This window comes from Micrasema longulum, unplaced genomic scaffold, assembly GCF_059751315.1.
Source record: "Micrasema longulum isolate JH-2025_06_02 unplaced genomic scaffold, ASM5975131v1 h1tg002380l, whole genome shotgun sequence".
Taxonomy (NCBI): Eukaryota; Metazoa; Arthropoda; class Insecta; order Trichoptera; family Brachycentridae; genus Micrasema; species Micrasema longulum.
The window spans coordinates 197,077-214,854 of record NW_028279530.1 but is presented as its reverse complement, the minus strand read 5'-3'; the positions used below and the strand labels follow the sequence as shown (position 1 = coordinate 214,854).

General features: G+C 34.8%; 1 protein-coding gene across 1 annotated transcript in view; it reads right to left on the bottom strand.

Annotated features, from left to right (window-relative positions):
* LOC148272317 (uncharacterized) overlaps window positions 1-17,528 on the bottom strand; it is a 57,292-nt gene extending 39,764 nt beyond the window's left edge. The window contains exon 1 of the mRNA XM_088240211.1: window positions 15,712-17,528. Coding sequence (XP_088096337.1) covers window positions 15,712-16,818 — 1,107 coding nt within the window. The 5' untranslated portion in view covers window positions 16,819-17,528. The remainder of the gene's footprint in view (window positions 1-15,711) is intronic.
* Between the last annotated feature and the right edge of the window lie 250 nt (window positions 17,529-17,778).

The window sequence follows — 17,778 nt, the reverse complement described above, 5'->3', positions numbered from 1 at the left end:
GTGCAATAAAATTTTAGAGAAATTAACAAATTTGCGCATCACTAAGGACTTTAAAAATATAAACACTTTAAAAAATTTATCCACCTCCTTGGTGAGAAGCATCCTGGAGTATAATTCTACAATATGGAGCCCTTATTATGCCTCTCACCAAATTACCATAGAAAGAGTTCAAAATAAGTTTTTGAGATATGTTAATTTTAAATTAGGAATGCGTAATGAATTTCGTAACTACGATTATTTATTAAATATATTAAATTTGATTAAATTAAGGGACAGGAGAACTATTAATGATTTATTAGTTCTATTTAAAATCGTTAATTCAGTATTGGACAGCCCCAAAATTTTGGCCCTCATTGGTTTTAAAGTACCAGTTAGAGTGACTAGGCTAGTTCAACTTTATCACTGCAACAATCATATCTCAATATATTCTAGCAATTCAGTACTGAATCGTCTACATGCGCTGGGTAATAAATATTCGGATTTAGGTGACATATTTTTATTGAAATTTCCAGCTTATAAACAATTACTTGTAAAACATTTTAGTGTGGAATCAATATTTTAATTATGTTCTTTCTAAGTAAGCATTGAAAAAGTTGTAACTGTATATACTCCACTGTAAATACTTATGTATGTATGTAATGTAAAAGGTGCTTGTACCGTTAATTCTTAAAAAAAAAATAAAAAAATAATAAAATTGATTTATAAAAAATTTACTCATCAAACATTTATGTTATGATAATATTGTGTTTTTCGATAAAGAATGCAGTATGCATCGATGGATAAATCGAAATTACAAAAGGTATCTATCTAATTATGTAACATGTTCAATGGTCGCTGTACCTGACACGTAACGCTGTTACAATATACTCATGATAATGCTGACACCTTGCGTGCGTATTAGCGTGTTGCACTTGGGTCGCGGCAGATATAGATGTACGGCTGACATTCTTACAAACTGCATATTTTTATATTTTTTTATTTATAAATCAAAGTATTTTACAAGAAAAATATGTTAAATTACATTCCCAGGATACAACAACTCAATTCGGGACATAAATAATATTAACCTTTAGAAAATAACACATATTGAGAACGCTTCAAACCTTTTCTTACACAAGCAGAATAAATACGTATAAAAAAACGCTTTGAAGAATAAAAAAAAGTTGTGAATCTACTAAGGGAGATAAGGTCATTAACATCACATGCCATGCAGATGATGCTGCCATAGTGATGATGAGAACATATCCATCTCAGTTAGTAAACACCTGGATGCCTAAGAAATGTCGTATAGTACAATGAACACATGATTATTGGAAACATAATTCGGATGTACAAAACGAGTGTCAGACCAAATCATGTTGTATACAACAAAGGCGAGGATAGATAGAGAAAATAAAAAATACGTAAAACCAAGTAGAAAAACTAAATAGAAAAACTAAATAACTGCTCAGAACGTCAGAGATGAAAATACGAAATTATTAACTTTCCTCCCATACACGCACATTGCACAATATATATATATTTTTTTTATTTATTTATTTACAATTTTAAAAAACCCGTTAGGGTTACATTAGAAATTTAATATTGTCTAGTCATTTTATGTCTCGTCTAGTCTAGTTAGTTCAGTCATCATGTGCTTTTTCAGATTGATTTTAAATTTGTCTCCATTAAAAGTTTTCAAGTAGTAAGGTAGGTCGTTGTAGTGTTTAAGTCCATTATGTAGTATTTTTGACTGTCCTGTGTTTGTCTTTGCTTTTTCAATATGATAGTGTTTTTGTTGTCTGGTGTTATATTTATGTATGTCAGCATTTTTGACTAATATTATGTCGTCGTCTTGTATGTTTCCTAGTGTTATTTTGTGCACAATTTTTAAGGTCTCAATTTTAGTCAAGTAGTTTATGTCAAACTGGTGTGTTTTTTTGTACAGTTCAGTCGTAGAGGTCAGGTAGGGTAGGTTGTATGTTAGTTTAAGAATTTTATTTTGTTGTCTTTGTATTCTTGTTATGTCTGTCTTGTTACCAGTTCCCCAGAAGGCGATCATGTAACTCAATTTACTTTTGACATAGGCTTCGTACATCATAATTTTTTCCTTTCTTGATATAAAATCTTTAATTTTGTAGAAGAGGCTATGTAGTGATGCCATTACTTTAGTGAGTCCGTCTATGTGTTTTGTCCATTTTAAATATTAGATTACTATAGTAATCAATAATTATAACTCGTAAATGTCAATCGATTACAAAGTATTGAACGAGGTTGTATTTTACGACTTATTTCAATGTGTGTGCACACAAGGCCCAACTCTATGGGACTAGCTTTTTCGAATCAACCAATAAACAATACATTTATTTGACCATTGTAGTCTGCATTACTTTACAGGCTGTTTTTTGACCCATCACGTAATTCAGACTGTAAACATAAGTTAGGAAGTAATGAATAAAAAGCAGATAGCTGCCAAACTGCCGATATGTACAGAAAAATAGATCCATATTATCCGCGGAAGCCGTATTAAGCAATAGAATTGCCCTATTAATGGGTGAATTCTGAGCATTTGTACAGCTTCTGGGTGTGCAAAACAGTGCATCAGATCTCGCTCTAGCATACTTTTTTTAATTTTTTTTTATTTGAAAATTTATTTATAAACCCTTACGGATTATAACATTCATTTTACATAAAATAATACATACAGTTTTCATTTATACTCTGTTGTTTAAAATAATATTTTTTACATCTTTTGTAAAGTTTGTCTGAGTCTTTTGTTTAGTTTTGTCTGGTAGTTTATTGTATAATTTCAGTCCCTGGTTCATTAGTCTTGATTGTCCTTGTCTTGTTTTAAAAAGTTGGGAACATACAAACTTATCTCCTTCAGTATATTTGGATCATACAAGGCCCTCAGTATCAAAGATGGCCAAACGATTCCATACATATTTTTGAGAAAATTTAAAAAATCTGTAATGGCACATTTTAATTTAAATATTTAAAAACAATTTATTTTATTTGGTACCATTAACACCATGAAAACTTTCTTATTTTATTTACATTTTTAGATCTAATATTAAAATAGGTACTTTTGTTAATTTTTTTTTCCCTTAGATATGAATTAAATTTTTTGATTTAGTTTGTTTTATTTTTTATCTTGTTTTGATTACATTTATGAGTACACACTATTTGAATATGTATATATATATTTTCCTTTGTTTAAAATAAATTCAAGGAAACGGCTATTCTTTCATTTTAATTGTACTATTTTTCTCAATTTACATACTTTAAAACAAAAAAATTAAACCATTTTATCTGGTTTTGTTGAGTTTTTTATTTTCTGTCTTTTGAATAATATTTTTCAAAGCATCAAAAACAAAATAATATAAACTGCCTGACTAGGAACAACCTGTTTTAAGGGAGACATTTTTATGAAAAATAAACAATAATACTACTTAAAGTCCTTAAAATGATTAGAATGACAGATGTCAGAAAAAGTGACGACTTAACTTTGTAGTAACATAAATCAAAATTAATATATAAAATCAGCGTTAAAACTAAAAGAAAACTAAATTAAACAAAATTACTAACGACGTTTCTTACAAGGTTACATCATTTTGCAAAAACGTTAGAGATGGGACAAATTGATCAATGTAAATTGATCGAATAAAAAAATAATTCATTTGATGTTGTTCGTGAAAAAGGTATAAATGTCTAATATTTTGTTGAATAATTGTATTAAACACACTATAACAGGCTTGTTTTTGCGTTTTTTATATCAATTTTCGTAAACAGAGTTTCATGATTGCATGACATAATTAATAAAATCGATTTGATCAGTGATCAGCAATTTCCCATCACTAATAAAATTAGTTTGACAGCTGTCATTATAATCAAGCTATATTTTAAGGACCATAATTAACATACAGTTATACAATATTCATTTATTCCATTTATTATTTAATAATGTTTTTGAGTAAATTTTCCGATTTTTCTCGACCTAAACCCAGAGACCATCTTTTTACAAATTTATTTAATAGAATCCGGGTCATGGTTTTGCAATGTTCGGGTAACGTATTGAATATTTTGGGGCCCAGAAACCTGAGATTTCTTTTCCCGAATTCAGAGTTTATGGTAGACCCCATGACCCGTCTTCTAGTTTGACTTCTGGTAGTGTGGGAGTGTTCCTTCTGGGATTTGGTAGAATAATTTGCTTTCACACACATTATTATTGTAAAAATAAATAATTGACTTATATCTAAGATCTCAAATTCCTCAAATAGCTTGACGCTGGGGTACCTGAAGGGCTTTTTAAAATTATTTTAATGATTGATTTTTGAGCAGATTCGAGAGGTTTTAATATTGATTTATTAGTGCCTCCCCATCCTATTATGTCATAAGTTATAATTGAGTTACATAAAATAAAATATAGTTGTTTGAGTTTAATTTGGGATAAGATGTTACGTATCGACTTGAAGATATGGGAAAGATGTCTTATTTGATGAATGCAAAAATGGATAATTATTATTTTCTTTAAGATATAAATATCGCAAAAAATGCTTTTGAACCTTTGCTATTTCAAGGATGTGGTTTGTATGGGAATAACCGGTGAGGCTTAAGTATTTTCTACGCATAACATTTTCAGCATTTTCAATATCACAATCACTTCACAATAAAAATTGTCATTCTCGTGAAAGGCACTGTAGACGCTTTGTAATTATTTTGAAATTTGTAAAACGACGCCACACGGAATTTCAAATCTCGTAAAAACGTCATCTGGCTCTTTATTATAACGCGGGGACACGAATTCGTGATTTGAAACTCATTACGCAATGGGAAGTTGTAAAATAAATGCTCCATTATGTGTAGGCGACGCGATGAGAATTCGCCGAACTATATTTGTGTCCGCGTCCGGTCGGATAAAAAATACATTTGTGTACGTGAAATACAACCAGAATTCTGGACGAGTGCTTTTAAGTCGGTGGCTCCTACACTAGAGTAAAAATCCAGAAAAAAGTAATCGAGTGGTGACAAGTTTGCCTCGTAGTAGAGGCGAACCGTGTATAGAAGCAATTATGCGCAGCTTACCATTATATTTGACTATCCATAATAATGTTTTACGGTAACTTTATTTACAGAAAAACAAACAAATAATTACTTTTTCTCATAAATTATTGCCACCGTTTGTATTTTTCTCCAAATTTTTATAAAACGCGCCTAGCGCCAGCAATGAGCTAAGAAACTAGCTTATTTCTTCATGCAAATAAGTGTACTATTTTTAAACATCTTTAATCAAGTGGCTGGATTTTCCTCCAAGAGTAAACTTGCAGATTACACATTTTTTTTTAAGATTCGTGATTTGGAAACCATTATTTCAAACATTATTTCTTAAGGACTATTTTTCTTTGACATAATACCTTAGACATATGACTCGCAAGACATGTGGCGCTCGACGCGGCCACTTTTGGCATTATTCATTTCTAGAACAAATCGGCCAATCGACATTTCAATCGCAATGAGAATACCTAATACTGACTGAATTTATTGTGCTGTTTTTGTAAACTTTTATTTAAGGTATGTGTTAAACTAATGGATAATATAGCTATACAAAATAACATGTCACGAAGTTACGTCATTTGAGTTTATTTTATAGATGAGAGTTGTATCATACAGAACAAAAAAAAACTATTTTTAGAATATATAACGTACATTATATCAAATTATATTTAGTTTTATTTAACTACTGAGCTCAATAAAATTATATATCGCAATTAGAAACCTCAAACAAAACTTACTAGTTTATACCTATTATTATATGTTAATAAAATCAATATATTGCTGCTCTTACTATAATGTGTCATTAATTTTGAAGATGTTTTTTAAATTGACCTAAATTTAAATTTACTGTCTTATATTTCACTTAAAGATTCTTCTCATCGTTTCTTTGAATCCCTTAAAATAAATATGTGTTTATGTTTTTCCTTTTTTAAAAAAAAATGTTATTACTATTTTATTTTATTTTTACATCTGAGTATGTTTTTCATTCTTTATTTCCATTCTTAATTCTTAATTACTCTTACAAGTTTTCTTCATTTTTAATATTATTTCCATTTGTAAATACTCACTACAAACTACAAACCTTAAAATATATTTTTTTTCACTTAAATTTAAATTTTTAAACAACTTTCATTTATGTTTTCTTTTTCCTTCTCTTTTTTATACTTTCATAATTAACATTAGATTTAATTGCTTTTTAATATGGAAACTTCACTGGTCCATTAGAATTAAGTCCAATTGTGTAAAATATTAAACTTTGTAACTGTACTGTATGTTTCCTGAATAAAAGAAAATAAAAAGAAAAAAATAAAAATACCGTTAACCATCTAACTATGTTTTTTATTCCCCTATGCCCAGAATTCTTAGGTCTGCCAATAAGCATACCAGTCTTGATTTTTTTCTCTCTCCCGCTCCACTCCCACCGAGTCTACTATATACCATTGTGTCTTTCTACTTTCCATTATAATAATTTTCTATGTACAAATATGTCCTCAGCGATGCCTATTGGAAGTATATATAAATAAATAAATAAAGCCGAAATCTTCTCAACCTCCTCAAGAAGATTCAGAATAACACCCCCGGGAGGGTTGACACGAAATATTTATTATTAAGGGGGTTTAACAGTAATATTTCACCGGGATAACATGTATTTATAAATAATGATTTTCTTTTGTGCTTGCTAGGGTGTCTTGAAATAGGCAGTATAACTTGAATTTGTTGCTCTGTGTGGGCTGTAACAGAATGGCCGGTAGAGGGGAGGCGATGGCTCTGATTTGCCCGATCGGACTTATTTCTCCCGGCTTACTAGCGAATGAACTAACATACCCTATTGCCATCAGAATTGGGAAAATTAGATAAAAGATGACAGACAGGTTGACTTTATAAACTAAGGTGCACTGGTGGTGATAAAGGCATTGAAAGCAGTAAATGAAACTTCTAAAAAACGCGAATCTTTTATAAACAAAGAACACTTAAAAAAAGGTAATTAGCCATTCATTGAAGCTTAAATTTGCTGCAATGTGTGGATCTGAAAGAGGCCACCAGACGTCTATAACGGATCTGGGTAAGTGGTGGGGGTTTTCAATGCAATATTTTACTTTGCTTAGAGTAATAATACGCCACTGGTTAATAGAGACGCCCATTTGGACAAAAATACAATTTAATTATCAACCACAAAGTTAGCTACAGTTTACGGCAATACAATGAGGCGTGGTACTCATGCCGAGAATTGCTAGCACAAACTGGAACCATCTGTTACACGTTTGTTGTAAAACTATTATTCTTATCTTTAGTGGTGGGGGTAAGCACTATGCAAGCTCCTGACGTCACTGCGACCTGTGAAGATCTATTGTAACGGGTCCCCATGAATAGTTCTCGCTCTCCAAGCCCAGGTCTATAAAGAAATGGGCTACTGTGTGGAAGGCAAGAGTTTACCTTTTTCTAAATCTCCCCCTCCAAGCCCAAAACCGTCGGCCTATAAGGTAGTGGGCGAGCACTTTAACATCCTCAGGTTGAACCAGTGGTTCCCCGAGGATAAGATTCCTTTTATGATGTAAAGCATCACATTCACATATAATGTGTATAGGTGTTTCCTCATCTGCACTGCAGATCCTACATCTAGAAGTTTGGGAAAGGTTCATTCTAGCGCTGTTGTTCAATCTGCAGTGTCCTGGGCGGGCTCTAGTGATAACCCTCACTTGATGAGGCTGAGCTTTATTAGGTCAAAAGCAAAACTTTGCGAGTACCCTTTTATTAGTTTCTTCGCATGGTGCTGAAAAGGTACTTTTTGACAGACCATAACACTCTGCTTCCTGGCCCATGATCTGAGCTCATTACAAGAAGCACATTTAGGCAACTCACAGTGGAGTTCAGGGCCTATTAGGACTCTCTCAGCTCCCAGCCTTGCAAATCATCAGCTGCTTCGTTACCGTCGGTGTTTAAGCTTCCAAGTACCCAAATTAATGTCACCCTGTTACACTCACCAATACAATTATGCGCCCATTGGCACTCCAAGGTTAATGAAGAATTGATAATGACTGAAATTGAACATGTTAAATACTTAGGACTAACAATAGACCGACAATTGACATGGACAATTCATATCAACAATTTAATTAGCTAAGTGGCGATATTGTCGAGTCTTTTTTTAAAAATCTAAAACTTTGTTCCAAAAACGGAAAAAAATCAAATGTATAAAGCCTATGTAAAAACTAAAATATGTTATACGCAACTACTATGGGGAGCAGGATATAAAAATGATATAAACAGACTACAAAGACAACAAAATAAAATATTGAAGTTAGTATATGACCTTCCCTATCTAACTGCAACTAGAGAACTTTTTAAACAAACTAACCAATAAAATATAACTGAACTCTTTCAACTAGAATCATTAAAATTTATCCATAAATTAGCCACTCATGTAATTGTAGACGAAGAGCTAAAACTTGTGAAAAATTGTAGTCAACATGGACATAATACGAGAATATCAGACAAATACCATATACAACTTTCTAAAACAAGACAAGGACAATCGAGACTAATGAACCAGAGACTGAAATAATACAATAAACTACCAGACAAAACTAAACAAAAGACTCGGACAAACTTTTCAAAAGATGTAAAAAATATTATTTTGAACAACAGAGTATGAATGAAAAATGTTTATATTATTTTTTGTAAAATGAATGTAAAAATCCGTAAGGGTTTATAGATATTTTTTTTAATTGAAAATAAAATATCAACAGAGTTCAGTGCTTTAAGAGAAGTCTGACTGTCTGAGATAATATAAATTATTTTGTTTTTGTATCGTCTGCGCATACTTTCTTGTGCGCAGGCATAGATGGCATAGAGTTCCGTTTGGAAGACAGTGGGATAGAGCCCTAGGCTGATGGAGAACCTTTTTGCAGGTCTTACTCCGTGTATCCTAGCAGCTGCTTGTCCATCTTTCTTGGAGCCATCGATGTACCCCACAATGTCGCCTTCCCTGTAGAGTAGGGGGCTGTTAGACAGCCATTGTTCCGTATCAGGTATTAGCACCATAAAATGCTTTTGGAAGTTAAATTCTTTAATTTTAGGTTAATTTTTTAAATGTAAATCTTGTATAATAGTTGGTTTATTTTTTTTTATAAATCTTGGGTATAAGGAAATTGATGTTTTAAAAAAAATATATATATTTAGCCAAATATGTTAATATTATAAATGTTTGTAAAAGGCAGATTTGCCGTTTATGTTAATAAAATAAATAAATATGTAATTGGATGGAGCGGATAATGGTTTGATGATAATATTTATGGTGTCCGGATAACAATTGTAACCAAATAAATACAAAAATGTAAGAAATACGTGTTAGGCAACTTATAAATTAAATACATGTACATTTTTTATCTTTAGAGCACACAAAAGAATATGTTTATGTGTGCCCTATTTCAAGATTTAAAAAAATAAAATATTACAATCTGAATCTTTTTTTGATTTATGTTATTTCTGTCAAAAGACTTCCTGTTTTTACAATTTACGACAATGAAATTGGTTATTGACACAGAAGCATATTTTCAGACTTAACTAATCATTGTTTATTTTGAAAACGAATGTCAGCACTATTCAAATTTGCATATTTTCAGGTGCTCGTTATTCTCAAGGCCTCTCTCGAAAACATCTTTATTGTATTGTGAATAAATTAATTATCAATTAGTTAAAAGGATGAAATCTAATGTCCGTTAATTTTAGCACGAATGGAATACAAACTACTGGATTATTCGTATTTTTTAATGCGCTTAATATTCCAAATGTCGAGGCTGTACTGACAGAATGCATTCATTCAGTCAACAGTCTTTATATATATTACAGTTTTAAAAACATTTTTCACTTTCAGGTATGACATTTTACATTTATCTTTATATATATAATTCCTATATACGTGTGATGTCACTGAACTCCTCCTAAACGGCTTAACCGATTTACGTGCGGTTTTCAGATAAATATAGATCTTTGTGCTGTGTCTTCACCTTCGGGTTATTCTCTGCATTTGAAATTAGAATGTACTTTCCTCACCTTAAGTTTTGTCTCTGCGGTGAGGAAAGTACATTCTATCGTCTTCACCTTCGGGTTATTCTCTGCATTTGAAATTAGAATGTACTTTCCTCACCTTAAGTTTTGTCTCTGCATACGGGTATTAGGATCATACTTGTTTAAAAAAAACTATCAGCTTAAAGTTGTCCACAATACAATTAATTTTAATGATTTTTAAAAATCGGAGTACTATTTTAAGCACACTAAAAACACAAAACACCGATTATCTCAGAAAAGTGTTATTGGAGTTAATGAATCCTGTGGCCTTATGCTGTAAGTAATTCGTTTCGTAAATTTATTTGTATCGTATGAGAGGAAACAGGAGCGAAATATGGTTTTGATTGCGTTGGAATGAGATGGATATATGACGAACGAACAAACTTACGAAAGCAAAGTGTGACAGAATAAGCCCGCTGCTTGCAGGCCAACGCATTATTTAGAAATATCATACAAAAAAGATGTTGAAAATGAGTGAATTCAGTGTTTTTTATAATATTTTATTTGTCAAAAGACTATAGAAACTAAGCCAATTTTAAAAATAATATTTTCGTTTGTCATTTTATCAGCGCTATGATTTTTTTATAGTTTTGTAATTACTCTGCGTGCGACGTCACAAGTTATCTTCGGGAAGTTCTGCTGATTGTTGAATCCCGTAAACGGGAAATATATAACAATACTCTATCATAGGTTAATTCTAAAAACCTAGTGACGTCATTCAAAGTAGATCGATTTGAATAAAAACAATTTTTCTTTTCATTCATGCATGAGGATAAGTAGGAAACCTTTTTAAGATCCTATTTTCCGTAGCTCTAAAGTTCTTCGTTGCTCAAACCATAAATGTCAGTTATTACACAATTTTTTTTTTTTAAATGAAAGTTAAATAGTTGATCCTTTTTCATCAAAATTCGATTTTTCACAGTACTGTACGAAAAATACGGGCTATTTGCAATGACAGTATAAGTAACATTGACGTATTGCATTGTAAAAGTAACATTTTTTTCATTTTTTATCAGGTCTATAAAAGACACCTTAAATTTATCTTCTTCCTTACTTTCACATATACTACCTACATCTAATAAATCATTAAATTATTGGTTATAAATGTACGCGGAAACCGGGAGAGAGACTCTCTGCGAAGGAGTGAAGTGACCGGAGTTTCATATTTTTTTTATGTCAACTAATCAGCACTACACACTCGTGATGAAACGGATAGTGGTGTGGCAGGATACCGGATATTCGACGGACCCCCTAAACCGGATAGCCGGATATTGAATTTCTTCCGTAGTTACAAACAAAACATTTATTGGGCATTAAATAAAAAGGGGTTAAAACATTTTCATCACATTTTAAATAATCGCTGATCAATCAATATGTTGCATGTCAATAAGATTTAAAGGTTTATCAATAAAATAATTTTAATGGTTTTGGGTTACACCCCTTGTGCTTTATGTTTTTCATGCAAATATATATTTTAAAAATTAAATAATTTTTGTCGGCCTCGTAGTATAATGGTCAGTGCGTTTGCCGACCATACAAGAGGTCTCGGGTTGGATTCCCGACATGGTTGATATGAAATATTTAGTTTAAGGGGTGTTCTCACACTGGAACATTTCATAGTCCCTGGACTGGTACCTGAAGCGTAAGACAGATCATCTTCAAGTAACTAAAATGATCTAGATACGCTGCGATTGGTGTACCAATGCAGTGCCCTATGCACCATTAGGTTCGGAAAGGGAATGATGATGATGAAATAATTTTTGATAAAAAAAAAATCTTCCAGTTAAATTCTTATTTTTACGAATGTTTTTATGCAAAAAAGACAGTTATTTAAATAATGAGGGTTACTTCCTTTTTCCGAAACACGGCCGATAACAATAAATTAATCTAGTGGCGTTTCTTAAATGTTTTGCAGTTATTGAATATTAAGGTATCAGCCGGATATTGAGTTACTATCCGGTATCCGGCCGGATAGTAAAATTAGGCCGGATACCAGATAGTTACCTGATATCTGTTTCATCTCTACTCACCATGTCTTTTTCCAATCGGATATATATTTTAACTTTTTTTTTGTACCCACTATAAATCTAGCAAAAAAAAAACAAAAATTAATTTACTCGACTTGTTTGGTGCAACTGAACCTACGCCAAAGAAAATCAATGGAAACGCGATTTATTATTGACGTCATGAAATAGGAAAATCATTTTATTTTTAATATTTAGTTTACATTCATTTATATTTTTCCAACACACAAACTTCACCGATTTATTTTTACGACAAAACAAATGGTCGATAAATAATTATACTAATCCTTTTCTTGCTGTACTTTCTGATAACGATAACTTACGATGCATTTACGAGTACATTATACTATTTTCATACGTCTCACATACCGTTATAAATAATATTTTTGAAATTAACGCGTATGTGTCACTTGAAAAAAATTAAATACACAAACGATTACGCGTATGAATACTTTTTACGATGCATTTGAAAACCAGCTGGCCATGAAATATATGTAAACAGAAGACTTTTGAAGACATGTCAATCGAAGTAAAGTGTTATGTTAGACCTAGGCAGACAAACAGTGTGTCTACCGGTCGGTTAGGAAGAGCTGGCGTGAACAATACATATACGCATTGCGCTTGTGTAGTATCTGTGGACATAAGTAAAAACATGGATGAACTAGGCGAAATGATTATGGAACTACATGAGGCTTCAAAAAAGATTGGTTTGGAAATGAATATTCATAAAACAAAGACTATGAGTCCAACAGGGAGAGACATTTTCATCAACAATAATAAAATCGAAGTTATTTTTTTTTCATCCTTCAAAATTTCGGGATAGAGTGCCGACCAGTCAAAGTCCTCAGGTCTAGAAGGATAATCAAAACAATGATCAGCAATTGGATTTGAGTGTGCTCGTTGCCTGTAATGTTTCTTTTGCGGAAGGGAAATTACTTCGGCCATGTTGGTGTTTATCTAAACATAACGTTGCAAATATAACCACAAGATAGCGAAAACAAATTTCAAAAGAAGTTCAATAAAAATATTCCAATTTATACAAAATTATTAACCACCAAAAACGTGCGCGCGGATCAGCGGACGTGTTATTTGGTGTATTGGTTGTAAGTGGTTGATGAATACATATATCAAGGATACAAAGTCACTGGTAGTTGGTAAAGATAACCAGACAGAAGAGTTACCACGAAGAATAGGGCTAAGTTGGGCTTCTTTCGGCAAACTAAAACATATTTTTGAAAATAAATAAGTTTCTATATGCTTAAACAGACAAGAATATGAATCGTGCACATTGCCGGTGACAACATGTGGACTAGAAACCATGTCTGTAAAGCTAGGGTTTCCTAGGACAGCGGTGCCCGTATTTTAACGGCCGTAGTAAACGGTGATGCGGTAGACAGCCGTCGTAACGTTGACTAGAGAGTGGTTTCCTAGGGAAACGGTGTTAAATGGTGTTGATAACACCATTTTCCTAGAAAACCACACTCTAGTCACCGTTACGACGGTTATCCACCGCATCACCGTTCACTACGGCCGTTAAAATACTGGCACCGCTGTCCTAGGAAACCCTAGCTTAACACAAAAATGTAGCCAGAAATTAAAATTCACGCAACAATCCATGGAAAGATAGATGCTCGGTGTAAGTCTAAGAGACAGAGTAAGAAATGAAAAACTAAGGCACCAAACTGGAGTCGTCAAATGGCAGTGGCAGGATGATGGCAGGTAAACATCAGAATAATAAAGTGGAGCCCATGGGCAAACAAAAGAAGTGTTGGAAGGCCACAGAAAAGATGGGTCGACGACATCGCCTCTATTGCCGGTAAAACATGGATGATAAAAGCGGGTGATAGGAAGGAATGGAGACGTTTGGAAGAGGCCGCCATCTAGCAGTGAAGATAAAAGGCTGAAGAATAAGTATTTGGCCTTCAGGCGCGCTTATGAGCGTGACAAAAACAACTATTGCTTTGATTGTTGCAATGATATGGTAATAAAATGTATACAGGGTGCTCCTGCGTTCGTCTAAACTGCTGCGATCCTAATTATTAAAAAATAAAATCTATTCAATTTATGGGCAAAAAAAATAAAAAAAATAAGTTTATAAATAAATTTTCTCATTCTACATAATCCTAAATACATCGATTATCTAGTATTCGCAAAACTTGTCATATATTCATTTATTTTTGAACAAGGACATTTCTTATCAAATATTTTGTGTTCATTATAATAATAAATAATACAAAAAAAACAATCTACAATAAAAATAAAACTTGTGGTATGCATTTTAATTGCATTGTTTAATTTTTATTATAATATGATGAAAAAAAAAAAATAAATAATAAATTTAATCGTGTAAAAATAAATTAATTTACAGGATATTCTTTAAACCCTGTCACATCCAAAACCACGATGATTAGTATGAGCAAGAAGACAAATTGGCAAATAAAAATATTTTTTTAGAACGAATAAAATTAAAAAAAAAACTAATGTTTGCTCATTTCTGCATGGAAAAAACGAGGAGGGGGCAGGGAGGAGTCTGATACATCGCCAACCGCGCCTCCCTCACTTCTCCCCTGCAGAAGTAAGCAACCATTTGTTTTTTAAATACTTTAAAAAAAAATTTTCTTCGTTGTAAATATTTTTAAAATATGTTAATATATCTTCATGCCCATACGTCTTCTTACCCATACATCATCATGGTTTCGGATGTGTCAGGGTTTAAAGAACACCTTGTATTGATTACATTTTCATAACCTATTGTTTTTTTATTCATATACCAACCCTCTTATCCAACAGAGATTTTTTTAACGATGGCAAATTTGGTTTAAATTTAATAGAACATTTTTTTAAATCGCCATCCTGTAGATTTTAAATGCGTTTGTGTGTTTTGTGAACGCGCCAGGTCTAATTAATCGATGTGTACATACGAAGCGACTCGCTCGATAGAAATTTTTAACGGTACATTGATGGTCGCTCAGGGCAATTTTCACTAAAGAATAATATCCGATCGGCCGCGGCTTTATCACAAAAAGATTGTGAATTATTTATAACTTTCATTTTATACAAATATTGTGGCACAAATACACCGTGTAGTTTGTAATAAATGAACGCGTAAAAATTGCGCACTAAATTCGTTCGTTTTATCGGGTTTCGATAATGACCTTGCGTTGATGTCGTAAAAGTACTAGGAACCACCCTTTAAAAATTTTCAGGAAATTAAATTTTTAATTGAAAGATGTAAAGATAATTGCAAAGTGATTTTTCGTAATGTTGTAGTTTCACGACAGTGACAAATTTAATGCTTATGGTAACAAAATGACAATCTCTCACGCCAATATCAATGATAAAGTTTGTGTGAGTGGGTACCGTATTACTTATTTCCTTTATAAAAAAGCGATACAAATGAACGTGATTCAATTTTAGTTGTTACTAATGGAAATAAAGACTTCTTAAAATTGCCTTTTAATTAGTTGATCGTTTTAATGATCGCGCGTACGAGTAATTGCGCTTCTTAGAAACCGGGAAATTGGGTCCAGGAGGAGTATTTAAAACATGAAAGGCGGAAAGATAAAAAGAGAATCGTTCGACTTACATCGGGTGGAGCTGCGAATTTGAGACTCGCCAGGCTGGCGTGAGAGCGCGCTCTGTGTTCCTGCCTGATGCTGTAGCTGAAGGCTCTCTCGTTCAGGTGCCCCCTTCGTCCGGCAGACCCCCCCAAGTGGGGCCCGTCCAGGGCCGCCAGAGAGCGCGCCGCCCTCAAGGGGCGCGGCTCCACGGTGGCGTACTGAGGCCTCAACCTCGGGGGAGGAAGGGTCGCCGCGTAGGCCACGCCGGGACCCATGGCCCAGCCGCCCCGAGGAGGAGGCCCGAGGGTTCGAGTATCTTCTCTCATCATGCCGTTCATGCCGTTCATACCGTTCGGACGTCTGTGCTGGTTCTTTTTTTGTTTTTTGTTAGTGTTCGTCTGCACAGCTGGAGGAGGTGGCGGCGGAGGAACCGGCGCGGGCCGGGTGACTTGCCTCGGACGAGGAGTTTTTCCCCGACTCCCTGTCCCGTACAGATCGTACGGGCCTTCGTCCAGCCTTTCCGTCGACCCTGCCCAGACTTTGTGGTTCTCGTCTCCGTCGTACACGTCTTCTTCCTCCTCCTCCTCCGCCACTCCTTTGCTGGAATCCTTTACACTCCCGTTGGCTCCGCCCGCCGCTCGCGCGTAGGAGCTGTCGGCGTACGCGTGGAAGCAGCACCTGACCAGGGCGTTCGCCGCCATCTCCTTCTTGCAGATGAACGCGTGACACTCCAGGACCTTGATCCCCGTGGTTCTGCGCAGAATGGCAGCGAACAGAGGTGGGTGAGCGGGGGACGGCGCTCGGGCGAAGGGAGAATCTAGAGGGAGGAATCTCGGAACTCCGTTTCCGCCAGCCCCTACGTGTCTAACTGCTGCGCAGTAGTGGAGCGATTCTATCGGGAAAAACCTCGTGACCTTTTTGTGGTTTTCGTCTACGTTTTCTAAGAGGATTCCGTTTGACCAAACTGACAGCCAGGAGTCTATCCCGCGGGCGTGACACGCCTGTCGGGGGGCCTTGGAGGGGTACAGCTCCCGCAGCGGCTCCTGGATACCCTGCAGACCGTCCTTGGTCTGCTGCGGGACGGCGCTGCCGAGCCACAGGACGCGACACCGGCATATGGGCGTCGCTTCCATTTTGAATTAAAAAAAACACACCGCGATTATTATTTCCCGCACTAGCACAGACACAACCACTCCCTGCGCGCGCGACGGCCGCGGAATTTCCACTATGTGTGTCGCTGTCGTGTGGTTCTCAAGATGGCGGAGGCCCCCCTTCGTCGGTAAAGCGGAGAACTGTTTACCGACCCGCCAAAACACCTTGCTCCACGTTGTTACTATATAATATCTGGCTCCGCGAGCAGGTAATGGTTGGAGCAGGTGTACGAAAAGGGTCGACCGACAGGTAAAATCAACGTACTTTCAAAAAGGTTCAAACCATGTAAGTCATTTCCGCTTTGTTTACGTGTACTCTTTTGCCGAGCGCTCTTTATATATTAAGCAATTGAAATCGAGGCATAGACACGTTAAGTCTGTCTCTACGTCTTTTACATTAAAATTGAGTTTAAAGGCTGTTTATAAAAAAAACGCTTCGAATCATGCACAGTTCGTCTTAAAAAAGCGGACGAAATATTATTTTTACTTGTTCATTTATTTTATCGGTTGATGAAATGATATGTTGTTCGATTGAGCCGCAGGTAAATATACAAACCGGTCAGACAAGCGAAAATAGCCTATGCTGCCATGAAATTTACACCGGTTTTTGAATGAAATCATATGTCGATAAAACAGATTTCCGCTTACCCTCGCCCGGAGGCCTTTGACCACTGAACGTGTATGACATTCCAGAGACTGTTGCTTAACGAATAAGACACGTATAGTGAAATCCGCTAAGGATCATTATGGCTCGCGGCGCTAAGGACGGGCGGGCTTGGAATTCCTCGCTGGCTACCTGCCAAATTGACCCGTATTGCATGTTGTATAGGTCTGGTATTTGGGTGATTACTTCAGCGAACGTACATAGTATGCGTTTTGGGTGGGAATGAGGACTTGCAAATTAACAGGCGCCCCCTTCGACCATTTTCGGACTCTTAAAAT